At 57.9% G+C, this 26,693-nt stretch overlaps 1 protein-coding gene across 1 annotated transcript; it reads left to right on the top strand.

The window, feature by feature from the left end:
- The first annotated feature begins 1,041 nt into the window (after nt 1-1,041).
- Nucleotides 1,042-26,394, top strand: TRIM29 (tripartite motif containing 29). The gene is made up of 9 exons (XM_059183420.1): nt 1,042-1,994; nt 9,948-10,043; nt 10,826-11,059; nt 12,311-12,509; nt 15,102-15,203; nt 17,522-17,614; nt 19,340-19,435; nt 22,219-22,295; nt 25,233-26,394. The coding sequence occupies exons 1-9, from the start codon at nt 1,191-1,193 to the stop codon at nt 25,293-25,295; spliced, it is 1,764 nt and encodes a 587-aa protein (XP_059039403.1). The 5' UTR covers nt 1,042-1,190; the 3' UTR covers nt 25,296-26,394.
- Nucleotides 26,395-26,693: the final 299 nt, after the last annotated feature.

The following is a 26,693-nucleotide window of genomic DNA, read 5'->3' as shown; positions in this document are numbered from 1 at the left end:
ACCAAGAAACAGACTCTTAACTACAGAGAACTGCCGCTTCCCTAAAAAAAAACGGGCGTTCGGGGAACGGGGAAGGGGAAGGAGGGGGTGGGGGAAGAGAGTACTTGTTGTGAGGAGCACAGGGTGTTAGACGGAGGCGTAGAATCACTAAATTCGACACCTGAAACGAATATCACACGGGACGTTAACTAACTGGAATTAGGATAAAAGTAAGTAAGTAAAAAAAAATTAAAAAATATGAAAAAAATTTCAATTAAAAAAAAAAAAAAAAAGAAATGACCTAAGGGCCACATGCATCTCGTCAGGGCCGCTGGGCCAGACACGGCTTCTAGAAGCCCTTGACATTTGGGAGACTCCGTGACACCCTAGCTAAAGAAGGGACTTTGGCAGCTCAAAGGTCTCGGGTTCAAATCTCTGCCCCACCACTTGACTTGAGGCCCATGAGGGAGCTGCGTAGAGTTTCAGTTTTCTCGTTTATGAAATAAAATAATTGAACAGGTTATGGGGGGGTGAAAGGAGCCCCTGTAGGTGACAGACCTAGGACAACGCCTGGAAGTTAGAATTGAAAGCCAACCAGACCCCCCTTTCTCAGCCCAGGGTGGGAAACCTCTCCTCTGAAATCCGGGCCCGCCAATTATAAGGCTATTTGGCTTGTGTGACCCAATTAATAGCCCTCTGTCCTGTGGGCCTCCGCAGGCCTTCGCCCCAGGGGTCCTTTGGCTCAGCAAAGCCTGACCCCCCGTGAGGACAGAGGTCCCCCACTTCCTCAGGAGAAGGTGCGTTGGAAAGTAGGAGGCCGACTGGCTGCTGAGCTGTGGAAAATAATTAAACCAGGGGAGGAAAGAAAACCCACGTCCTTTAGAAATCAGGTTAGGTATGAATGTGCAGGGCGTGGCCTCCTGTATAATTCACCCTCCGCTGGCTCTGGGAGGTGCCGCTGGCTCTCCCTGGCTGGCCAGCCCGTTGTGTCAGGCTGCCCCTCCTCTCTGCTCCTCCTCCTCCTCTTTCCCCACCTCCTCCCCCGCCTCCTCCACCTCCCTCTCCTCCTCCTCCACCTCCTCCCCCTGCTCCCTATAGGTGTGTCCCTGGGCTCTGGCTACCTGGCCCACTCCCCGCGGAGACGCCAGTCCGAGAGGTCACCCACCTGTGGCCCCAGCAAGTCGCAACACACGCCCGCCGAGTGACCGGCCATGGAAGCCTCAGATGCCTCCAGAAGCAATGGGGCCAGCCCTGAAGCCCGGGATGCCCGCAGTCCCCCAGGCCCCAACGGCACTCTGGAGAACGGGGCCAAGGCCGAAGGCCAAGATGCCAAGACCACCAACGGGCATGGCGGGGAGGCGGCCGAGGGCAAGAGCCTGGGCGGCGCCCCGAAACCAGGGGAGGGCAAGAGCTCCCTGTTTTCGGGGAACGAGTGGCGGCGGCCCATCATCCAGTTTGTGGAGTCCGTGGACGACAAGAGCTCCAGCTACTTCAGCATGGACTCTGGGGACGGCAAGAGGTCCCCCTACGCCGGGCTCCAGCTGGGGGCTGGCCGAAAGCCGCCCCTCTCCTTTGCCGAGAAGGGGGAGCTGCGCAAGTCCATCTTCTCGGAGCCCCGAAAGCCCACGGTGTCCATCGTGGAGCCTGGGGAGGCCCGGCGGAACAGCTACCCCCGGGCTGACGGCGGCCCCCTCCTGCGCTCCAAGTCGGGTTCTGAGGAGGTCCTGTGTGACTCCTGCATCGGCAACAAGCAGAAAGCCGTCAAGTCCTGCCTGGTGTGCCAGGCCTCCTTCTGCGAGCTGCACCTCAAGCCCCACCTGGAGGGGGCCGCCTTCCGCGACCACCAGCTGCTCGAGCCCATCCGGGACTTCGAGGCTCGCAAGTGCCCTGTGCATGGCAAGACCATGGAGCTCTTCTGCCAGACGGACCAGACTTGCATCTGTTACCTCTGCATGTTCCAGGAGCACAAGAATCACAGCACCGTGACCGTGGAAGAGGCCAAGGCAGAGAAGGAGGTAATGCGCGGGGGCATCTGTGCTCCTGGGGGCTTTGGGCCTCGAGTCTCCACTGTCCCTGGCTCCTTCTGAATCCATCTGTCGGCCCTCTGTGCGCACAGACTGGGGGTCAGAGGCAGTTTCCCTAAACCTCAGGAGAAGGGGCATTGCCTACATGAGCAAATAGAAGCTTGGGAATGACTAGGGGCTTGACCAAGATCACAGGATAAGTTCAAGTCAGATCAGAGAATCCCCCCCGGGCTCAACCCTGGGCTCTGGGCCTGGCAGCAGTGTTTCTTCTTGTTTATTTTTTTATTTTAGGGAGAGAGAATTTGTGCCACCTGAGCAGGACTGACGGCTGGGGCAGGGGTCATGGGCAAGGACAAGGGAATTTGGGGGCCACTTAAATACTCTTTTGTTCCCCAGGCTTTAGAGTCTGCATTTGTAGGGCAAGGGCTCCTTGCTGCTTATCCGTTCCCACTCTTCCCCACACCCGCACCGCCAGCCTCTCGACTTCCCCAAAGGCCTCCTCCATCCCCTTCACTGGCTCTGTGTGCTTCATTTGTGTGGTCGCAGGGGCACGAGCCTATCAGTGGACCCTGCTTGGGGAGGGCTGTAGTTTGCATGTGGGTGGGATGACGTGTGTGTGTGTTGCATGTGCGGGTGGCTGTTTGGTGCATATGTTTATATATGGGGTATGCAGTGCATTTGCACGACAGCTGTCCGTGTGATCATGCCTGGATCTCCTTGGGGAGGAGCAGAGGCGTGGGGAGGCTTGTGAAAGGGCTGTACAGGGAGAGAGGATGTTCTGGGCCAGAGGCTCAGCTGGGATTGCTACCCTTTGCCCCACAGATGCTGAGCCTGCTGTCCCGCAGCAGCCACATAGCTGGCGGTCGTGGGCAGCCCGCCTCTGGGGTGACCATTCTGGTGCTCAGTGCAGGAGACCTGGCCTTCCTCGTCAGCTTCTCTCTACCTCTTTGAATAGGGCAGCCCAGGACCCCACCCCGTCCAGCCTTCTTGACCAAGAGCTGGCTGTTGACTGTCTTCCTGTACCCCTCGCCCACACCCCTGGGCAGAGATGGGTTACAAATGGAAAAAGACTCAAAGATCCTTGTCAGGGGTCTTGTTTGGCTCTGGAAGGTATTCCTGATTCCCTGGTGCCCCGACCCCAGCCTAGCTTCAAGCATCAGGCTGAGAGATGGTGACAGGGCCGGGCCATGGAACCCATCCTTCGGGAGCTTCCTTGGGAAACAAGAACAGAACCATGGGGGCAGTCATCTTCATCCGGTGTAACCCAAAAAGCTGCAGAGCCTCCGGTTGGGTTCAGGGAGAGCCGACCGAGTTCCACACCTGGTTTTTGCCTCTAGTTAGCCATCCAACTACGGACAAGTCCCTTCTCTTCTCTCAGTCCTGGTTTCCCAATGTGTGAACCCAACGAGCTGGACTACATTGGTGGTCTTCAAGTTCCCCTGTGGAGTCCCAGGATTCTTGGGAATGTCAGGGATGAGGAGGGGGGCAGATTGGTGCTGAGTGGCTTCAGGTGCCCACTTCTCCTGCAAACAATATACATGCTTGTCTGTTTGTGTCTGGAACCAGAGTATCACCTAACCAAAGCCCAAGTGCCTCTGGAGGAGGGAAGAGTCTTGGGCAGCCCTGTGTGGAGGCACCTGGAACTTGGAGTTCACCTTCTGGTGCTTGGCGCTGCCGTAGGACTCTGAGACAGAGCCCTCGTCCTTGAGGGCTCACGATGTAGGTCAGGAGGTAGAGCTCAGAGGTACAAACAAGCCTGGGGAGCATCCGCCCAGTTACACAGAAGCAGCTGTCGATCAACATCAAATCGTAGCGGGTGGCAAGGCAGGTTGGGTGGAGTCCTAGCAGTCTCCTGGGTCTCCTCCTTCACCTTGAAGACAGGGACAGAGGTCCCGGGAGAGGGAGGGACCTGTCCAAGCTTGTGGAGGATAAGGAAGGAGTCCCCTAATTCTCTCCCAATATTTGAAAGTAACTGAGGGGAAGGGCACCGAGAATATGGGATTTAGGATACGTGTGCTCTATCGGGGATTTGAGGGGAAAATGTCTGATCCACTGGAGGGACTTGAACAGTGGGAGCTAGACAGCGTGTGCATGTGCGTGTGCGCCCCAGCAGTGTAAGGGTAGATGGGGGTGGTGCAGGGCGGCCAGGAGACGGAGTTGGAGCACAGCTGTTTGTCCATGCTTGGCTCTGCTGGAATGTCGGCCATGGGGAACATTGGCACAGAGCAGGGTTAGTGGGTTGACTGATGGAAGGGAATAAGTGTGTCAATCCTGGCATCCTTTGGAGGCATCCCCTACAGACCCAAACATCAGCCCACACACAGGTTTTTGCAAGGAGCCCTGTCCAGAACCTGTTCAGCAGGTCAGATGGTGAAGGCCCTGGTGAGGTCATCTGGGACCAATCTCGAATGGTTGCATGAGGCTGCAGATGACAGTCAGGGCCTTGGGTTTCGGCTCTGCCTGTAGCCTCTGAGCGGGGGCCATGTTGGAGCAAAGGCCACTTGGCGTGGAAGCATGACTACCCTTCCTCTGGTGGATCCAGGGCCAGAATGTTCCGGTTCCACTCCAAGTGTTAGAAGGGGTCCCCCTGATGTCCACTCCCCTGCCTCTGGACATTCCCCAGGTTGGATGTCTATATCCATCTCCATCCTTTTCTGTCTCTGGGCTCATCCCTCTGTCTATCCCAAGTCTTTCCTGCTGCATCGAGTCAGGATGGATCCTGTCGGGGGCTGGAGGGGCTCTTGCTCTGGGACAGGGTGGGCGAGAGAAGAGAGGGGTGACCTCCATGGAGGCTGAAGGGGAAGCAGTTTATCTGGTAAGCTGTGCAGAGACAGGAGGCATGGGAGGAAAGTGACAGGCAGCAGGAGACGCTCCAGTTTCTACAGAGCACCAACCGTTTACCTGTTACTCCTGACAACAGTGCCACAGCTGTGGGCTACTGTACCTATTTTAGAGACGAGGACGTAAGCCCTGAGACGCCAAGAGACCTCTCCAGGATCCCAGCACGGAGAGGCCAAGCCGGGAATCTGACTCTTCTTCTTCTTCTTAAAAATTTTATTTATTTATTTGACAGACAGAGATCACAAGTAGGCAGGAGGCAGGCTGAGACAGAGAGGGGAAGCAGGCCCGATTCCAGGACCCTGAGATCAAGGCCTGAGCCGAAGGCAGAGGCTTTAACCCACTGAGCCACCCTGGTGCCCCGGATTCTGACTCTTCTGATGGCTGTTTCCTCTGCACCCTTTTATACTTTGTTTTCACAGGATGGCAGGCTCCCCAGTGGGGGCTTGTGGTGGGCGGGGGAGGCGGGCATCCTCAGATTGGAATCACCTAGAGAATCAAGACGCAGCTGCCTAGGCCTTTCCCCGGGAGCTTCTCATTAGGGGCTTGGGGCCTGGGATCTGTATTTTTAAGTCTCCCTTGCCGATGGTGATGAATAGCCAGGTTGAGAATCAGGCATCTTGTCCAACGTAGCCAGGAAGAAATCAAGGCCTGGTAAAGGTGGGCTGACTTTCTCAAGGGCCCACCACCAGTCTGAGGACAGCCTGGGTGCTAGTCTGTCTACCTGGTTTTGCCCGGTCCCTGTCCCAGCACCGGAGGAAGCAGAAGGGACTGTGAGCCCCTGTCACTAGTAGTGACTAGCAGACTAGTACGGGGCTATCTGACATCTGGGTGGAAATGGGGAAATCTCTCCAGCATTTCAGATTCTTATCCAGATAATTACCATTTGTCTGAGAGTACAAATTTGGCAATTAACTGCCTCATTTGGCAAATATCAGAGCCAACGGCCCATGCGGTTAAATCAAGCCCGAGAAAGATCACGGCCTCATCCCCCCCCCTTCCCTGCAGGCCATGCAGGTGACCCCTGCCCGGGTAAGTGTTCAGGTGCATCTGCGGCTGAAGGCCCACCGGACTGGGTGCGACCCACCACTGTGCCCTCGGTCTGCTCTCAGGGAATCCTCCACTCCCCCAAGGCCGGAAGGATTTGCAGGCAGGATGGCCTTCCTGGGGCCCATCCCAGGCAGCAGAGCTAGAGGCAACCAGACGAGTGTGGGAGAAGGGAACAAAGGAAGCATTTAGGGACAGGCCTGGGCAGGGTGGAGGGAAGGAACCCGGAGTGGGAGGAAGAGAGGAGGGAGGTATGCACGGCGATGGAGGGGTGGGGAGTTGAGGCCCCGTCAGATATCGGGGCTTTCCTCAAAATTCCAAGGGAGGAGGGAGAGAGAAAGAGAGAGAGCTGGGACCTCAGGGGGCGAGAAAGAGGGTGTGGGGGCGGGGAGAGGGGTGACGAGGAAAGAGACAGGGTGGCCAAACGATACCATCTGTGGGGTGGGGAGCCTAGGCAGGCTTCAGTTAGCAGAAGTGAAGGGGACGGACAACGTCCTAGAAGATTCAGAGATGAGCCTAGACGTTAAGAGGCCACATGAGATCTGCGTCCTGTTGTGACATCTTGGCCTTAATGGCTTTCCAGCTGTGAAAGCTCAGGCAAAAGTTGCTCATCTTTTTTAGGCCTTAGTTTCTACATCTGTAAAATGGGGCAGCGGCACTTGCAGAGGAAAGAAGAAAATGGCTGGCACATAGTAGGTGCTCAGTCATACAATTAGTGTCCTCCTCCTCCTGGTTTTGGGGGAGAACCCAGTATTTTGAGGGGGAATCCCTGTATCATAGGAACCCAGGCTTCCTATGTTATGTTTTTCCCACATCCCGCCTTTTCCAGCTTCTCGCAGCCGTGTTAGCAGGGAAGAGCTGTTGGAGCCACACAGATGCTAGATATACCCCCCAGGGGTCTCACCCCAAACCCTCCTCCGAAGAGGGGAGCCCTCATCCCAGAGGGGACAAGGGACTGTGGTAACCACATGGAGCTAGCTCCCACTCCAAGGCCCTTCCCCAGGGCCCGCCTTCCTGCAAGTCTGGTCTTGCGAGGCCCCCTCCCAGCCTGTGTCCGAATTCCCCAGTGCCCAACTCTCTCCTCCACCCCGTCTTCCGCCCACTGCTGCAGACAGTGCGTCTCCGCTTTTGACCCTGCCTCCCAGGATTCCAGATCAGCGGCCTCCCCTCCTCCCTCCCGGGTCACCGGCCAACACTCTGGCCCTCCTCGCCACACCTCAGCAAGCCCTGCTGCCTGCTTCCCTCCTTTTCTTCTGCAGCATGGACCCCCCCAACACACACCCCCACCCCAGGGTCTGACTTCCTGGGCCCTTGCCCTGGACTCTTCCTTGTTCTAATCCCCTTCCTTTGTACTCCCTCTTGGCCGGCAAATCCGTGGGAGACTCTCTCCTGCAGGCCCGACCCACCTCGTGTTCCCATGGCTCCCGGCAGGTGCCCCCAGCGCCTCTGCTCACTCCGCATGACTCTGCTGGCCTTAACCTTCTCTGGTTGTACCTTTTCCCACTGGCAAGGTCAGCCAACCCTCATCCCCTCCCCTCCTTCTGCTCTGTTCTCCCCAGGGTCCTCCCGGCCTCAGTTCCCCACGCTACAGGCCTCTGGGCCCACACTTCTCCCTGCATCCTGGCAGCGTACACAGTGTCCCCGGACGCCAGTACCGCGGCACCTGCCGCCCTCACTGCTGAGCACCTCTGAGGCTTCTTCAGATCTCGCCTGCCTACCCTCCCTTGCTCCCTGGGGCCCCAAGGGCATGCTGGCCACACGGCACCCTCTCTCCCAAGCCTGGTGGGAGGGAGAGCATCCCGCACAGCTCCTAGCCCATGGAAGGTCCCCCACACTATGAGATGCTAGATCGCTGGCCGGGGCTCTCTCTGTGCTGGGTACTTTTTGAGCTTCCTTTCCTGGCTCCCAGCTCATCCCATGGCCTTGGTGGGGGGTGAGGGGCAGTCCTCTTACTACGTCCATGAAAGATAGAGCCCCGAGGCCCAGAGAAGTCAAGTCACTTGCAAAGACCACCTGCTTGGAAATGGTGGTAACTGCATTTAGTTGTTTGGACTCCCAGTCCCAAACTCTGGGTGGGCTCCCTCTGGGATCCCCCATGCTCATTCATGGGAGGGCTGTCCTCTCCCGCCTGGGCAGGCCCCGGGGGTTGGGGGTGAATGTACTTTTGTCCTCTGCTTTCCTCTCCATCAGGCCTTGTTCTGGGGGTGATGAGGTAGGGGCGAGAAACCCAGGGGCCAATGCCCCTACTCCAGCCAGGTCAGGAGGGGTCAGCTGCAGTGGGATGGCTTCCGACTGTCCCCTTGACCTGGGGCTTCCCTTAGGAGAGCTTCTGGGATGGGCAAGGTGCCTGGCACAGACACATTGTCCAGCTGTTTGCTTTTTCCTTATGGCTCAGATCCTTCCAGGCCACAGGATCTGCCACCCACTGTGTCTTGGGGTCTCTGTCCTATGCTCTCCACCTTCCCAGCACTGTGTCTATTGGCACCTGACTTCTCCCCAGCTTTTTTCCAGAAACCAGACCAAATCCCATCCTTATCTCCTTTCACTGCTTTCCTCCTGACAGTCATTTTCCATCTCTGGTGATGGCATTTTTCCATGTTGCCGGATTTGCAGCCCATTGCTGGTGGGCCAGATGCTTCCTGAGAACCTGGAGTGTTCTTGCCAGGAGAGCCCAGGACTGGGGCAGAGAGGGGGTGCAGGGTGGGATCAGGGGCTTTCTGTCCGGGACCTCTACAGTTCTTGGCTGGGCCTTTCCTATTTTCTCCACCAGCTCCCTGATCCTCTGGGCACCCTTTCCAAGAAATCCAGGGAAGCTCTCTCCACTCCCAACCCACTTCCCTGGTGTCTGGGGAGGGACCCCAGTCAGCACCTCGCCAGCCTGGTGGAGCCCTCCAGAGGTGCGACCCGTCCGTACCCTGCGCAGGACTCCTTGCCAACAGAGCTCCCATTCCTAGTGGCTTGTGGCCTCCTCATCTTGACTTTTCTTGAGGGTTCCTCAAAGGGACAGCTGGAGAATGGTGTGGAACTCTGCTCAAAACCCAGAGTAGTGGGGAGACTGTGAGCGCCCTACAGCCTTCTGGGGTGGAGATCACCCACCAGTCTTTCCAAGCTGGAAGGGGCTTTGAGATCCCTGGCAGGGGCCCCCGCAGAACACAAAGGTGGCTCTTGGCTTGCCTGAATCACCTTGGCCATGCCTCCCCTTTCTCTCTGTTGTAGCTGCGTTCCAGAGAAGGCATTTCTCCAATGGAAGAATAATATTATCCATATTTTCCATATCCATTAGAGCTCACTTCCCCATGAACCCCTCATCGGTCCTCTTTGTGGCCCCACCCCCAGACCCCAGCAGCCTGCGTCCTCCCCTGCGTGGAGATCCCTGGAATCTGTCTTCTCTCTTCTCCTTTCACTGCCTCGCTTACCACCAGCCCCCCTCCCCCAGGGCCCCTGAACAGAAGTCCCCATCTTGCCCAAACTGCGGACTGCACTCCCTTTCCCATAAACAGGTTTATAGCTGTGCCTGTCCAGACGGAGTCCCTGCTGGTTGCCACCTGGGCTCCGGCTTGCAACACAGGCTCCACGTCATGGCATAGAAACGCTGCACACTGTCACTGCCACGGGACACTCCCTGGGCTGGGCTGGGCTGAGCTGGGCTGGGTCCCCTTTCTCCCCGAAGCTTGAAGGAGGTAGGAGCTTCCTTCCCTCTCCCTAGTGGCCTCAGGTCCATTGAGAGGAGTGGGAATCCCATAAATGAACTAACCGTCCTGCTCAGTTTGGGTGGAGGGACCTGGCAGAAGGTTTAGTCCTTTTAAAGACCTGGCTGGGATGGCCTAGCCCCGGAGGCCCGAGTTTACCATGACACAGTGTTTGATCTGTTGCCAGATCCCTGGTGACATGCGTGGGGCCTGGCGTATCCGAGGTCCCTGGGACTGTTTGCTGAAGACAGGCTGAAGGGCTAAGGAGTGAGCCCTCCCCAGGCTGGCTCCCTGCACGGGCCCACTCCCTGATTCTCTGTTGCTTTCCCACCTCTCCCTGGACTTCTCCAACCTGCCTCCTTCCCTGCAGACAGAGCTATCACTACAAAAGGAACAGCTACAGCTCAAGATCATCGAGATCGAAGATGAAGCTGAGAAGTGGCAGAAGGAGAAGGACCGCATCAAGGTGAGCAGCCCCCGGGTCCTTGGCCTCGCTGTGTGCTCACCCCGCCTATCCTACCTGGGAGGAGACAGGCATTCTCTCCTGCTCCAGGCCCCCCATTTATGCCCCACGCTTACTTCTTCTGGGTTCTCCCACCCCTCTGGCATCCCCACCAATTCCCCTTCTAAGTCCAGGCTGGGCATTCATGTGTGATCTCGCCATCCCCTAAGGCTCCCTTCCAGCAAATAAAGACCCTAGATGGACCTGTCTTCCGGTGTGTCCTCCAGTATGCTCCGTTGTCTACTCTGCCCAGCAGACCACCTAGCCACCAAGGGCGTGATGTTGTCCTTTCGCTGGGGCCAAGATGGCTGCCTGTGTGTCTGCCGTGGTTTGAGTAATTGCAGACCACAATCTGAGATCGCTGACTCTTGACCCTGGCTCCATCAACAGCCTGTCCGTTCACTTTCTGAATGCTGTTTAGTGCTAGTCAAGGTTTACTGAGCACCACCTGACTCATGGGGGGTCTTCTGGGTCCATGGAGTCGCCTAAGGTTGGAATGATGGCCAAGTCAACCCACCCCTGGGAGGAGTCACAGATAAAGAAGAGTGGACTGTGAATGAACCTGGCCATCTCTGTCCATAGATGGCATCCTTCAAAGATGCCTTTGAATGAGATCCTTAGTCAAACAGACTTTCTGGGTTGGGGCAGTGGAAATGCTCTAGGCTGGGAATCTAAAGATACACCCCACTCAGGAGGTTTTAAAATCCCGAAACCCTCCTTCCTCTCTCCTCTCCCTCTGGACCCAGAGCTTCACCACCAGTGAGAAGGCTATCCTGGAGCAAAACTTCCAGGACCTGGTGCGGGACCTGGAGAAGCAAAAGGAGGAAGTGAGGGCCGCATTGGAGCAGCGGGAGCAGGATGCCGTGGGCCAGGTGAAGGTGATCGTGGATGCTCTGGATGAGAGGGCCAAGGTGCTGCATGAGGACAAGCAGACCAGGGAGCAGATGCAAACCATCAGTGACTCGGTGTTGTTTCTGCAGGTACAAAGCAACTCCCCCACCATTCGATCCCTCAGTCCTTACATTCACTGTCCCAGAACCTCCATCAATCCCTCCATCTACCATTCATCCATCCATTATCCATCCCTCTACCATCCATCCATCCATCTATCCATCCATCTACCATGATCCATCCACCCATCCACCCATCCATCCATCCATTTATCCATTCATCCATCCATCCATCCATCCATCCATCCATCCATCCATCCATCTTTCCAAGCTCCATTCCATTTGCCCATTTAATTTTTCCATCTAAGCCATTTCCATTCCTCCTCTAAAGAAGGCACACAAGTATGACCTTGTACCTGCTTCAGTTGATATGTACTAATAGTGCTCCAGGCTCAGTAGTAAAGAGTTGTGGGATTGATTAGTGAGGTTTGCTTTGGGTATGAGGCATGGTGTGGAAGGGCTGCCTAGGCGTGATCCTTGACCTTACCTGTCTGTCTATTCATCCAGCTTCTAGAGTGTTTTGGGTACTGCTGCATGCCCCAGGACTCTGGTAGGTGCTGTGGAGAATAGAGAAGTAGAAGACATGGTTTTTGCCCCCGAGGAGCTGCAATCCGGCTGGGAAGATAAGACATGTACAATTAGGGAGCAATATAGAAGAGTATGTAATTAAATGATAAAGCATGTGGTTCCGGAGATAAGTGCCCATGGAAGCTCTGGGAAGGGCAAGTGTGCTGGAGTAATCGAACACAGCTGTGTGGAAGAGGTGGAATTTGAACTGGGTCTTGAAGGCCCATAAAGGTTTCAGAAAGAGGAGGGACTCTCCAGGTGAGGGGGGAGGGGAGGTGAGAGGCAGATTTTAAGTGTGGTATGTAAAGGTGGACGTAGCACCGTGACTGATCCCAAACGTTCTAGAAATACCTTGCATCTCCTTAGTGCTTTCACTCCCCAAGACGTCCCAGCTTGTGTTGCTCTCAGAAACCCCTGTAAAATAGAACAACGTGTCCAATTGAAGAGGTAGGAACCATGGAGTCACATATATGACTACTAACACCATCAGGGATGTTAGCATCTAGTGGAGTTTAGCATCTAGCCAAACCCTTTCATTTTACAGAAGGAGAAACATAAGAGGACAAGTGGGGCGAGTTGGTAGCCCAGCTGTGTCTAGAACCACAAGGCTCCCAGCATTGACCCTTCCAGCTGGACGGAGAGCTCCCTGCAGAGAAGTGTCCCCTCAGCTACTAAAAACCTAGGAAGTTAATGGCTTCTTTCCTTCCTTGGTAGGAATTTGGTGCATTGATGAGCAATTACTCCCTCCCCCCACCTCTGCCCACCTACCATGTTCTGCTGGAGGGGGAGGGCCTGGGACAGTCACTTGGCAACTTCAAGGATGACCTACTCAACGTGTGCATGCGCCATGTTGAGAAGATGTGCAAGGCAGACCTGAGCCGTAACTTCATTGAGAGGAACCACATGGAGAATGGTAGGTCTCTTCTATGGGCTGGTCCCATGGCCAGGGCACCTGGTGCTTTCCAAGTGCCAATCCCTGATGCTTGGGCTGGCATCTAGCCAGCCGACTCCTCATTGTTCCGAACCACCTGTCCTACCCAAGGTGGATTCAGGGATTGTAACCCTCCACTGAACCGGCTGCCAAGGTTATGCTGTGTTACATGGGCTCCCAAGGGCAGTGAGCATCTGGGCACTGGCTGCACAAACGCCTCCTCTCTGTGGGTCATCCCTCAAACTCAGGATTAATTTCATTCCAAGCTACATCTGATTATGGGCCCAACCCAGCAGCTGTGGGGAGGCTGCCACTTGTAAGGGCCAGGTGCTAACCTGGTGATTTTGCGGACTCCCGTAGACATGACCTAGAACTTCATCGTGCTGGGAGGGAGACCTTGCCTGTCACCATGGCCCCATTGAGTGGTGTTGAGCCCAGAGGCTGGGCTGGGGACAATGGGACCCATGTGTCTCAGTGACTCACCGGCTTCCCTGATGTCAGCTTCTGAGTCACGCTGTCCCCCACTGAGGCCAACTGAATCACCTCACCGAAAGCTTCCTCATCTGAGAAACTAATCCATTAAGTCTCTTCTCACCAGCCCAGCCCAGTCCCTTTAGGGCCCTAAGTGGGAGCACTTTCCCCCAAGGCCCCACTCGGTGATCCAGGCCCAACACGGGGCTCTAAGGACACCTTTGGCCCCAAACATCCGAAGGAGGCAGACCCTGTCTTTTGTCTCTAAGCAGAGAAGGTGATTCTCTGGGGATGAGAAGGGGGTAATAGTGTGCTGATATGCTGGGCTTTAGGGGGGACCTCTATATATCTCGGTGATGGTGACATCACCCAGTGTCCCTGTGAAAGGTGGGGGACATTCAGTGACACCTGAGGATCCATGAGCCACTGCAGCAAGACAGTCGTTTCAGGTCCTGAAATCCCCCTTCAGATGATAATGGTGTTGACATTAGCGGTGGTGGCTGACAGTGACTGAGGACTCCCAGTGTGCTGGCTTTGTGCGAGCTCTTTGCTGGCTGTGGCTTACTTTCCCCGCAGGATGCACTGCATTTCATAGATGAGAAGGCTGAGGCTCAGAGAAGTAGCTTTTCAAAGGGCACACAGCTGAGCGGGGGACGTGGTTAGGATTCACGCTCTGATACTCAGCCTCCCAGGTCTTCCTGGCGGAGAAGTTGCTGAGGCTCGCAGCCGGGCTGAGCAGTTGGGAGTGTGATGATCACGTTCCCTGGGGTACAAACCCATGGGTGGGGCCCCTCTGCTGAGGTTGGGGCAGACAGATGAGGATGGCTGTGATTGGGCCAGGCTGCCCATGAGCCTCGCAAGACTGCCTGCCGCCTGCCCACCGGGTCATTTCTAGGTAATGATTGTGTTGACCATGACCTCTGAGCAAGTGTGGCCCCGTGCCCTGTGCCAGGTGTGCAGGGAGGCGCTGCCAGGAGCAGGATGGGTGCTGTGATGTCAGCAGCCTTGCACCTGTGCCTGGGGCCCTGGGCCTCCGTGTTGGTTTGCTGGTTGTTGCTGTGTTGTTGTTGGGAGTGTGTCTGGCTATGGGCAGGGTTGGGGGGAATGGGAGGCCAGTGAGTCAGACCTCCTCTCCTCCTGGATGACAGCCTACCCGTCAGACCAGGGACTTAGTCCTACCCCCAAAGGCCCAGGGTCTGACCATCATCCTGAGCTTGGGGAGCAGTCAGAGCAGGGAGCACTGGGTTGGGGGGGGCGGGCAACACCCAGGAGAACATGTGTTTGTGGTGGAGTGCACTACTGTATGTCAGGCCCCTACTGGGTACAGGTGATGAAGACGAAGGAGAAGGACCTGAGCCACTCATTCCTTCTCTTGTCCAGGGCAGACAGAGGGAAGGGCAGAGAGAACATAGGAGGAGGAGAAGTCACAAGAGGAAGGAATGGAGTGGGGGGAGCAGCTGGGGAAGGCAAGTGTGGCACCACCGATTTGTCTGGGTTTGGGGGTATACTGGTGGCTGGGGTGGGCTGGGGAGTCAGTGCCCGCCCCACGCAGCTTACTCCCCTCTCCGTGCCTCTGCTCAGCCAGCTGGATCCCTGGCCCTGGAGGAGGCCGACACTAGAACCTCCTTCCATCCCCTTGGGCTGCCGACATGGCTGGGACAAAGTGAGGAAGTAGGAATGAGGCTCACACCCCAGTTCTGCCCTTACTGGCCATGTGACATGGGGCTTCACCTACCTCCCGAGCCTCAGTTTCCTGGTCTGTCCCGTGGGGATCTCCATTCCAGCCCAGGGGTTGCGTACACAGCAAAAAGGAAAGGAATGTCAGTAGTACCTTGTCAACTGCAAAGTGCTGTGCCTCTGGTCTTACTCAGAAGGGTCAGTCCAGGGAAGGAGCTGGCTCCCTGCCAACTGTCTCTCACCTCCCAGCGGCTCAGGAGCAGAGGGAATGCTGGGCAGGGCATGGCCTTCCCTGGGCTCGGAGAACCTCGCCTCTGCCTGGGACAGAGGGGCTGTGGGCTGACTCAGCAGAAACCAGGGCTGCCCCCAGGGCCCCCCTTCTCCTCTCCACCTGCCCCTCTGATGGCCGGCCTCTGTCCCTCCCAGGAGCTGACCATCGCTACATGAGCAGCTACACTAACAGCTACGGCAACGAGTGGAGTGCGCCTGACACCATGAAGAGATACTCCATGTACCTCACGCCCAAGAGTAAGAGAGAGTGCCCCATCCCTCGGGGCCACCGACTTCAGGACTTGGCTGGGTTCCGCCTTGCCAGAGTGACCGTCACTGGGTTTGCCCGGGGAAGTCCGGGTGCACACCTGCTGTCCCTCTGGACCCAAGAACAGTGCCCCATTCCTCCCTCAGAAGCATCTGGGTTGGAGATAAACTATAGGCACCTCCTGACTCCCTCCTCCCCAGTCCCTGACTCCAGTCCCAATAAGTCCTATGCTTCCCTTTCCTTTCAGCGGGTCTCCAGGCTGCTGTTTTCACCAGCAGTGATCCTCGGGGCCTGAGCCTGAGCTGTGTTCTGCTTCCACTTGCCTTGTTGTAGTCCTGGGGGAGGGCCAGCCCTCCAGAGCCATTCTGCCTCTCTAGGGTAGGGAGATGGACGGCTGGTCTACCTTTCCTCCCCGCTCCCTCCTGGCACAGCGCCTGGCCCTTGGCCTTCCTCTCTGGGCCCTGGACGGTCCCAGCTTGTGTCAGCCTAGGTGGAGGTAGAGACCAGAGCCTGCCTGTTTTTGCCCTGGGGGAAGCCTGTTGCGTTCTTTTGCACCAGCAACAAACCGCAACAACACCCGTTATGTAAGGGTGGGTGTGCCAGGCGTGTCAGCCCTCGGAGAGAGGGGGTGCATTCCTGGGGGCGTGCCTACGTGTGGGGGTGGTCTTCAGAAGAGTGGGGCTGTGGGGAAAAGGGAGAAAGGGGACAGAGAGATGTGGGGAAGGAGCTGGGGACCAGGGAGCCCCCAGGCTGAGTGCTGATCTACACACCTCTGAGACACACACACACACACACACACACACACACACACACACCATGGGAAGGGCGTAGGGGCTTTAGAGATGAGCTCAGCTGGGGCTTTAGAGATGAGCTCAGCCGGAGGAATCTCTGAGCTCCACCCAATGTGAAAACAACACCTGGGCCCCGACAGAGGCCTGGAGAAGCACCTGGGCACCCAAGTCCCCCCTGCCCCACATTCCTGGTGTGGGTCAGGCCACCAGCCTGGCCCCTTCCCCTCCCAGGGCGCTGTTCTTGGGGCCCCGTCCTTGAGCGGGTGAGTAGCACTAACCAGCCTCCCCAGTGAGGACCCTGATGTGCACTGGTCCCCTCAGCCGGGCCCTGCTCGGCTCCCTCAGCTCCCTCGGGGAGTGAGAGGGGCGTGGGTTCCCCCTGCAGGTCGTGGGGAGGGGAGCAGAGGAGCAGTGGGGTTAGAGGGAAGAGTACAGACCTGCCAGGATATTGCCCTCCAGCCAGCACCTGGGGACTTTGGGCAGGTCACTGTCCCCTCCGTACCCCCGTCTGGGAGGAGAGAAATTCAGCTCAGATGCTAGGAAGGCTTTCAGCTTATCACGGAGTCAGGCAGTGACATTGGTAGGTGGAAGAAACAGGTTCATCCGGTGTCCCTGCCCTTGCACTGAGGACTGAAGGAAGGAGGAAATCTGCCCTCTGGGAGCTCCCAGGCTCGGGGTAGAGGGAAGGGAAGGGCCAGGAAGAGTCAAAAAGGGGATCAGGAGACAAGGCCATCCAAGGGTTCCTGGCATGAGTCTGGGGGCTCCGGGGCAGTGGGCTTGTGCAGTGACCTTTCCCAGCGGAGGCTGGTTTCCAAGCCCCTGAAGGAGGGGCAGGGTGCTCCGTGAAGAAGCAGACCAGAGCTGGGAGCGGGGTGCCTGTTAGGTGGGAGGGAGGAGCTGATGGAAGGACCCAGACACATGTGGAAAGCATGTCTTCTTCTTCTGTGAAGTGGGGGTATGGAGCCCACTCTGCCAGCCTCTCAAGATTGTTCTGAGAATCCGAATTTGGAGGCTCCTGAGCAATGTGAGGTCTTATCCCTGGTGGCAGAAGCACCCGGGAGATACTTGTGGCCCCTGGCTCCTCATCATAGGCGAGCCCGCACCTGTACCCCCCAACAGCTGCCACCATCCTCCTTCGTCCCAGGGACACCACCTCGCAGCCTCTGGGCTCTCATGCAGGGCCTGGCTCGGGGGGGGGGGGTGGGCTTCTCAGGTCTTGGTGATCCTTAGGGCCGCCCACATAGGGAAACCATGCACCCCGAGTCTCTGCAGAAGCTTCCAGATTTACACCTAATGCTCCTGTGTACTTACTAACAGTCTTTCACCTTTAAGTGTCCTGATTTGGAGCGCAGATTAAGCGGCTGCCTGATCTAGACCCAGATGAGCTGTCTTAGTGGTGGGACCTGGGTCTGGGGACAGGGAGTGAGTGCCGTCTGGGGACAAGGAGTCCCGCGTAACCCCCTTAAGTCAGAAGCTGTGGGCCTCTCCACAGTGGGGACCCCTCATCTCCTTCCTAGGTGGGGCCAGGACATCGTACCAACCGGGGTCCCCCAGCCGCCTCTCCAAGGAGACCAACCAGAAGAATTTCAACAATCTGTATGGCACCAAAGGTGAGAGAGTGACTCAGCATGGGGCTGAGAGGTAGGCTGGGGGCGGGGGACGGGCTCCCCCGTGGAAGGTGGATGTGGGGCGCTGGGATGGGCTTAGGGGCCCAGAGACAGGCGGGGAGGAGTCCTACTGAGCTCAAAGTGTGTGTGTGTGTGTGTGTGTGTGTGTGTGATGTCCTTAGTTAGGGTGCGGAGAAGCAGCCTGGAAATCCCTGAGGGTGAGTCTGGGAAACCCGGAGTGGGGCTTCAGTGTGGAAGCTTCCCTTAGTATGTGTTGCAACACAAGGACCCACAGAGGACTGGGGCCCTTTACCGAAGGGTGCACGTCTGCATTGAGAAATCACTTTTAAAACAGACTAGTGTAGCTGTAAATGGGACAGACGGCAGGACAGGAAGTGGGGCTGCCCCTGGAGATCCGGGATGGGACGTAGTGATGCCGGGTGAGGGACATGCCCTTAAGGCCTAGAAAAGGTGAAAGGTGGGATGCTTGGCTTCCTCGGGGAGAGAGGCCAAGCAAGCACAGACGCCCCTCCGTCCCGCGTACCGAGGGCATCCTTGTGCCAAGTGTATGACCATGCACTCGAAGACCCAGGTTTTTGGAGGATCTGGGGTGCCAGCCAGCTGTGGGCAGGGAGGGCTCCCCTGGGGCAGCTCTACCAGACATGGCCCTGGGATGACTGAGGAGGGGTTGGGGGGCCTCTTCAGTGAAGGCATGGGCTATGAGAGATCTGGGTGGATGAGCTCACTCCGGAGGTCCCCATGGCAGGGGTTCACAGTGGGGCAGGCAGAGCGCCCCAGCTCCCTCTGACCACTGAGCCCCAGTGTCAGGCTCCTGCCTCCTGCAGACGGCTGTGGGAGAGGACCATCAACCAGGACTGGGCCCTCAGCCATGGAGTGAGCTGACTGGGGAGAGCCCCAGGGCTCAGGGCTGCTGAGAGGGCAGCCCAGGGCAGGGGTGTCGTCCGTGGGGGGCTCTGAAGCCCCCAGACTCGAGTGTCCTCGTGGGGCTCCTGCTGTTCCTCCCGCACCCGCCCCGCTGCCTCTCTCCTCTAGACTGCAGGGACGTCCTCCCAAAGCGACCCTCGTCAGCCTCTTCTGCTTCCCAAGCAGAGTTTCAGGACTTGAACCAGCTGCCTCTGTGCCCAAGTTTTAGCATGTGTTTCTATTTATTTGTTTACTTGTTCTTGCGCTCACCCAGCAACTGTGCAATGGAATCTTCTAGGGACCAGGCTATGCGCCGGGCGCTGGATATGTGATGCTGGGCCAGACAGCCGTGTCCCCTGCCCCCAATTAAACTTGCCCTTATAACTCAGGGGGACAACAGGGGAGCAGAGTGACGTGAGGCCTGGGGCTGAGGCACACACAGACTTGGGGGAGATGACAGGGAAACTGATGCCAGAGGGCCCAACAGGTTTGTCAAGGATGGGAGCCGGTCCGGGAAGCTGCGTGTGCCCCAGGCAAGAGAGGGCCCGGTGTGCCGCAAGCTCAGAGGGCACAGGGTGGGCTGTTGTGGCGGAGCTGGAGGAGGTGAGGCCAGAAAGTGGAGGTAGTGAGGGGGGCTGTGTGCCGGTAAGGGACTCGGAGCCTGAGTCTGAGGACGGTGGGCCTTGAGGTACGGCAGGGACGAGCGGACACTGTGGTTTAGGACAACTCTGATGGCAGGAAGGATCGGCAGGAAGTGTGCCGGGGGTGCTGGGGGGGCTCACGTCTCCTGCTGTGCCCCACCAGGTAACTACACCTCCCGGGTCTGGGAATACTCCTCCACCATCCAGAACTCAGATGATGGGCCCGCAGTCCAAGGCAGCTCCTCCTTCTCCCTGAAAGGTGAGCTCTCCCCACCTTGCCCGGCCTTTCCTGTGTCTCTCCAAGCTCTGTGCTGGCCTCCGCCCCCTCCCTCACCAGCTGCCCTCCCTGGAAGGGACAGACCCTGGCCCGAGAGGTCTCAGCTGTCGGGGAAGGCTGGGCTTGGGGCTGGTTTCAGCGAACACTGGGCCCTAACCATGATCCACGTGGTCAGGGAGGTGGGGACGCCAACCTCGGGAGACCCCTTCCCCTGACACCCCCATCCTGTTTCCATTGGGCCTAACTTCTGAGTCCTCCTCCTGCAGAAAGCTTAACTGCTCAGCATGTGCCGGCTGGCCTCTGTCGGCTCTAGAGGCTGTGACCGCGTACCAGCGGCCAACATCCTGAGTCCTGTCAGGCCATTTCTCAGAGAGGCAGGACTAGATCATGTCTAAAGTGTTCCGAGTCTGACTGCGCTCCCCAGACCAGGCGGAGTGGGCCAGGCCCCTCCTGTCTCTTCTGAAGGGTCCTAGGGACAGCTCTGTGGGCTGTGGTGTAAGCCATTCTCTCTTCTGGCGCCCGAGCCATTTGGCCTTGAAGCGAGGGTACAGGGGCTGGCCAGGGTCAGGGAGAGGGAGGAGAGAGAGCCGGGCAGGCAGGCCCCCAAGCAGTGGCCTTGGAAGGCGACTTATCATTCAGCTGTCCCTTCCAGGCTAGAATCCCACCCTATCCCCAGGGCAGGGACTCTTGGAAGGACCAGATCACCTTGCTCACCTTAGAAGGTGAATATGACTGGAGGGTCCCAGCCTATAAGACCCCGGGGGATGTCCTCTCCCCAAGCTAGGCCTGGCAAGCTCTGGCTACCAGCGGTCCCTCCCTGCACTCTGGTCAAGCCCAGATCAGAGGCTACGGGTCAGGGAAGACGGTCATCCCCCAGTGTGATTTGGAGCTTCCACATTCCCCTGTATCTCCCCATAGGCTTGTACCAACTCACCTCCTGCCCTGGTGAGGGCCTTGACCTAGGAGAGCCCCTCCTCAAATACTCTGAGCCCCTGAGGACTAGCCCAGGGACAGTGTGGTCACCTTCACACAGATCAGCTCATTACATCAGCTGGGACTGGCCTTGGATGGTGGGGTGCTCTGGGCAGGGGCCTGCCTGTGTGTAAGCAGAAGCCCCGCCCATGAGGATGGCCCCCCACCAGCTCCTACCCAGCCACCCTAGCAACCCTAGAGGGAGGCAGAGTGCATGCTCAGGGTGGCCTGGCTGGGCTCCCAGCATAGCAGGCCCCAGGGCGAGGTGTGACTCCTGCTGGCCCCTCCCGGACCAGGGTGTGCTGCTAATGCCTCTCTCTCTCCCAGCAGGCTCTGGGAAAGCCCCCTATCAGTTCACCACCTTGGGACAGGCCACCACAGAGTTTTCCAAACCACTGGACGGCAGTGGGCGATTTAAAAACAATCCTGGTACCGGCCTGTGTTCCCTCCCCTTCTCTCTCCCACAGCAGGGCAGATGGGACACCCTCTGGGGCTCTCTGCCACTTCTAGGGCATCCTGGCCCTCCTCCCCAGAGTTGCTGGAAGAGGGATGCCTCCCCCCTCCCCTGGCACCATCCCTAGCTCCCCCTGCCTCGGACTTCTGCCTGCTGCACGAGGCTGGTCTTCGGGACCACAGCCCCGTCCCCATCCCCTCCTCACCTCTCTCGGAGCTGGCATGGGTTTTTTCTTTCTGGGAACTGAGAATTGAGATCTGAATTCCCCCCTCTCTCCATCTCCCACTCCGGACCCATGGAACCCTCTCTTGCCAAGGCGCCCCCACCCCCACCCCCGGATGCAGGGAGAGACCTGAGTCTCTGCTCTGTCTCCATCTTCTTGCTAAATGCAGGTGGAGGGAAGGGCCAGCCAGGCCGGTTCATCCTCCCTCAGAGCGGCCAGAACAGGGCTCTGGGCTGCCCCAGAGGAGGGCAGACCCTGTTTATTTCTGAGCTTCTCCTGTTGGGGTCCTAATCTGCTCCTTCCCAGGCCCCAAGGCCTGTCCCTGCCGGCTGATGACTGAGACAGAGGGTGCTTTCCACGGTTCTGTGGACCAGAGCTCGTAACAGATCCTGCTGGACTGAAGGGGAGCACGGTGGGCAGGAGGACCAGGCCCGGACAGGGCCCACGTGCTCTGGGCCCCATGGGCTTGCTATCTTAACTGTGGACCTTAGCCACATGGCAAATGACGGCCTGGCCCTGGCCCCAGCCTCCAGCTCCTGGAACAGGCGAGAGGCCCTGGAGCTGGGCAGGACCATGAGGGTGGGTTTCGGTAACCCATCAAACCTGGGTTCACATCCTGACTGCTGCTTCCTGGTGGTGCAGCTCAGGGCAAACTGATTGCGGGGTGAGGGTTAATGAGGAGACCTGTGGGAAGGGGGGACACTGGCCATCCAGCACGGGTCTTCGGAAAGGGCGCCTCCTGGTGGATACCTTAGCTGGTTGTGCTCATGGGAAAAGGTCAGTGGTGTGAACCTTCAGGGTGGGTGGGGGGAAATCCTTGTGAAGTAGTGTGTTTCTGACCTAGATTTGGGGGCCACAGTCCAGGACCACCTGGCCCAGCCCACCTGGCCTCTTCCTCCTCCCTCTGTTTGCCTTGGTGCCTCCCCCCTTTGGCCAGCCTCCCCGTGGTGCCCCCCCCCCCCAGCTGCTGCAGGCCTCTTTAGGGGTTGCTGCACTTGGTAGTGGGCTGGCTGGAGCTTGGTGGTCACTTTGGAGATGGTACCCCTGCTGTTGTGGCCCTGGAGGCCCTGATGGCCAACATCAGCTCCCTCCGACCGGCGCCTTCTGTCTCTGCAGGCTATCCTTCCCTCATCAGGAGCCAGAGCCCCAAGGCCCAGCCCCAGACTTGGAAATCTGGCAAGCAGACTTTGCTGGTGAGTGATGGGCTGCCAGGACAGCCTGTCTGGCGATAGGCATCTCCAGAATGGGCACGGAACAGGGCTCCCCAGGAGCAACTGGTCATCAGTCACCCAAGGGAGGTGATGGGGGGATGTGACCTCTCTGGGCCATGGGATGGAGGGAGGGAGCAGCAGTGGCCTGAATTCCTGCATCCTGCATTCAGCAAAGGGTAACAGAGACCCAGGGCTAACAGTCAGTGGATCTGGGTAAGCATGCACTTTCTGGGCCTCAGTTTTCTAATCTGTAAAGTGGGCATCCCTGATTCTTTCATTTGGCAAATTGTTGCCGGGTGACTATACTTGCTGAATGAGGACTGTGTCCCCATCAGCTCCGGGCATGTGAAATTCTCCGTCCTGGGGATGGACGTCCTAGTGATGCCACCTTCCTGGGGCCATTCCCTAGCTCTGACAACACAGAGGCCACTGGGGCGATAGCATGGCGAGGCAGAGGCGGTAAAGTCAGGAACAGAGATATTTCAGGGTTCAGTGGCTAACGCACCTGAACCAGGAATTGAAGAACCACACTAGAGGAGACCATGGCCTTAGGGTCTGGCCAGCTTAGGGGATTTCCTCTCTGAGGCTCTATTTCTGCAGTCTTGTAATGCAGTGCTGAGATACGGGGATCCCTAATACCCCCCCTCTTTTAAAGATTTTATTTGACAGGCAGAGATCACAAGTAGGTGTAGAGGCAGGCAGAGAGAGATGGTGAAGGGGGGGAAGCCGGCTCCCTGCTGAGCAGAGAGCCCAATGTGGGGCTCGATCCCAGGACCCTGAGATCATGACCTGAGCCGAAGGAAGAGGCTTAACCCACTGAGCCACCCAGGTGCCCCCCTAATGCCCTTTTGACCTGACCCCCACCCAGGACCTCCGTGAGCAGGGCCTTCCTTCACAGGCTGCGCCTCCACCTCCCTGAATGCTTCTCTCTTGGAGCTGAGGGAGTCAGACAGCTGCCCTGGGATATGGGTGACAGCAGGGGCTTGGCTGGGGACAGGGGCAGGAGTCCCCAGCTCTCTCCTGTCTTTGCATTTGGAGGTCATATCGGGGGGAGGTGATTTGCTCCAGGCCCCGGCGACTGGGGCTGGATTAATTGGAGAAAATCTTTAATTTGCTGGTGATGGGAGCTAAGTGATCGTGTGTGTAATTTGTACCTGGGCCCAGGGGCATCGCAACAGCAGGACTGCAGAAAGCAGATATGGGGAGAAAAAAAGGGGTTTTGTTCCTGGACTCGGGCCTTGCCCTCCCTACCACACACTCTTCCACTCCCAGGGCCTGGGTCCCAGCAGAGAAAGCTCATTACCATCTGGAGACACTTGCTTGGCAGGGCAGGGTTCTGGCTAGAACGGAGGCAGGTGCTAGCACGTGAGGGAGGCTGTCCTGGGAGTCAGAATGCCTGGGATGTGGCCCTCGCCTTCGTACCCACCTGCTGTGTGACCTCCCGTGAGCCGTTCTTCCTCTGCTGCCGTTCTCGCAACTGTAACAGGAGTTGGGAGCCTCTGACGTGCTGTGACCCTGAGCCAGGGAGGGGACAAGGGCGGGCTGGGGAGACAGGGAGAGCACCCTTCCCAGATGCCCTGGAATTCTGTTTCTGCCCACCTGTCACTTCTGGGCTCTTCACGGGACAGCACCATTCACCGACCTGTGGTTTGCTCTATTGACCCAGCCTTCCAGAAAGAAAGGCGTGAGCCATTTCCAGGGCTCTTACTGACTACTCTGGGGTCCAGACCCGTTCCGCCACTGAGTAACTCTGAGGCTTTGGCTGTAGCCTTCTCCTGCCTGGGTGCCTCTGTATCTTGCAGTCACTTCTTAAGGGGGCCAAGCAAGGTCCGAGTTTAAGGACTCAGCCGCTGCATCCCGCAGCCCCCCAGGCCCTGCTCTGGGCCAGATACGGCTAAGGAGCTGCTAGGTGACCACATCTCCGGGCAGACAAGGTTGAAGGCAGGGGCGACCGACCTCCCCAGTGTCTCCTACAGAGGCATCAGTGGACCCAGCTCAGGCACAAAGCCACTTCCAGAGCCCCGCGGAGGGCTGAGCGCTCTCACATAGACTAAGCAGCAGCTAATCTGGCCTTCTGGTTGCTGGAGGCTGATCTCTTAGGCTTGGGGAGCTGAAAGGAGCAGAGCAGAGCTGGTGGGAAGGTGCTTCTGGCTCTGTGCTGAGGCCGCTCCCTGAAGGATGGGCCTTGGGGAGGCCAAGGATAAAGGATGGAGTTGGGGAGCCCACCTCTGTGTTGGGCTGGGCAGTTTTTTGCCTTCTGTGAACCCTCTCTGTCAGGGGAATCACGCAGAGAGACCAGAAGCAAATGCTTGTGGCCCTTGGGATTCAAGGAGTGATTTGGAGATGTGGGTAGGGTTGTTGGAGGAGAGGGGGGTGCGGGGGAGGCTTGGGAGCCAGACTATGGGGGCTCGAATCCCAGCTCCACTACTCAATAGCTGGGTGGCCTTAGGGAAGTGGCTTAGCCTCTCTGTGCCTCGATTTGTCTGTCTATGAAATGGGTATGATGATAGGAACCCACTTAATTGGGTAGCTGTAAAAACTCCATGAGTCCTTCCATACAAAGCATTTGTAACACAGGGTACAGCTCTGGAGAGGAGAAAATATATGAGACCAGGAGCTAGGGCGGTGCTGGGGTAGGGGCAGCTCCTAGGCCACAGAGAGAAAGTCTGATGAGGAGCTGAGGTTCCTGCTCACCAGCCGAATGGCGGCAATGAACTCTGAATGAGCTATGAACATGGAGACTGATAGCGTTGAGTAGATAGAGCCTGCGGTTTGGGCCACAGGCCCCATAACCTGCTAGGGAGTTCAGAGGACTGCTGCTTCCCTGGTGGGGAGGTGAGGCCCGGGCAGGTCTGGTTGGTTGGCTCCACTGCCATCTGCCCTCCCTAACCACTCTTGTTTCCCTCCCACAACCGACAGTCTCACTACCGGCCGTTCTATGTCAACAAAGGCAACGGGATGGGGTCCAACGAGGCCCCGTGAGTTCCAGACAGGCAGCACCGAGGCCCTGGCACCCCTGCCCTCCCCGGCTGATCCTGCTGCTCCCGCTACTGTGCTCATCAGGGTGGAAGGGAGCCGCCCCCCTCTGCTCCCTGCCTTCAACCGGGCCCCATCCAGGCTCCTCTCCAGCTTTGGGACTTCTAATGGCCACCATCTTTCCTGTGCTCAGAGGCCAGCCATCGCAGGAGTGGGAGATAGGTGGGCTTCTCTCTCCTAACCCACCGCCCTCTCTTAGGTGGGGTTGTTGGGGCCCACATGGGGGCAGCCTGCCTTTCCCGCCCATCCCCTGCCATCTTGAGGCCTCTTGGCCATTTCTCTCCAAGCTTCCTTCCCCAGGATGTGGTCTGTAGAAGTCTGCCCATCTCCCACCTGCGTGGGCCCACCTTCTCCTTCCCAGCAGCCCAGCCCCGGCAGACCACTGGCCCTAAGTACCCAGCCTGGCGGAGCCCGCAGCCTGGGGCCACGGTGGAGGGGAACCTCTCAGCATCTCGGTATCATCCCGACCGTGTCAGGTGTCACCGTAACCATATGGAGTCCGAGGTCCTGGGGATGGGCTCTCCTGGCTGCAAGGATGATCTTAGCCAAGCCAGGTCCCTTTTCTACCTGCTGGGATAAGCAATTCCCTCAACGTGATAGGATCCATCCATGAAAATAGCTCCTGGCCCTGCTGCCCAAGGGACATGTCATTTCCCCCACGGAGTCCTGGGCCATCCCATTGTTCTGTGTCCTCTCTGGCGATGGCACGTGAGCAGGCCGGGGACATTGGGTCTCGGCTGGTCACTTGCAATTTCCAGGTAACTGCTGCTGTTACTTCAAGGGTGGCTGACCCACCACCAGCCCCCCTCAGCCACTGCCCCCATCCGTCTCCCTCCTCCCTCTGACTACCTTCCATGTGGCACACCGTCATGGGGCTCAGGGCCTAGAGACGGACCAAAGCAGGAGCAGCAAGGTGGGGCCCTTCCTCTTCTCACCATCCCTCCCAAGGGTCCTGGAGACAAGGGGGTGGGGCCAGCTGGCCAGGGGCAGGGAGGGGGACACTTAGCTTGGGCTTTCCCCTCCTGAATAAACCATTGATCACCGACTTCTTTTGTATTAAACCAACATGTCCCCAGCAGGACTGCCCGTAGCCCTTCTGAACACTTTCCCAACACTGATTAGTGTGGGGTCACCTCTCCTCTTTCCTCCAGAAGATGTGGCTCCTTCAAGTCTCCCTGTCACCCCATCAAAGCCCCTGGGGTGACTTACAGGAGACTGGATCTTTGTTAGGTGGACATCAGCTGACAGGGAACAGAAGGGAGGATGGGGGCACCCTGGGGTGCATTGACTACCCTGAGGGCTGTGTGTGCTCAGAATGCCCCATCCCCCATCCCCAGCAGGGAG

The sequence above is a fragment of the Mustela lutreola genome, chromosome 1 (genome assembly GCF_030435805.1).
Source record: "Mustela lutreola isolate mMusLut2 chromosome 1, mMusLut2.pri, whole genome shotgun sequence".
Lineage (NCBI taxonomy): Eukaryota > Metazoa > Chordata > Mammalia > Carnivora > Mustelidae > Mustela > Mustela lutreola.
Note: the sequence above shows the minus strand (reverse complement) of the source record. Positions and strands in the feature narration are given on the sequence as shown.

Bases quoted from the DNA above. Each gene is read 5' to 3' on its own strand.
- TRIM29 (XM_059183420.1), top strand. From the start codon at position 1,191: ATGGAAGCCTCAGATGCCTCCAGAAGCAATGGGGCCAGCCCTGAAGCC. The intron at 11,060-12,310 runs GTACAAAGCAAC...CTTCCTTGGTAG, and splicing joins ACTCGGTGTTGTTTCTGCAG to GAATTTGGTGCATTGATGAG. The intron at 19,436-22,218 runs GTGAGCTCTCCC...CTGTCTCTGCAG, and splicing joins CTCCTCCTTCTCCCTGAAAG to GCTATCCTTCCCTCATCAGG.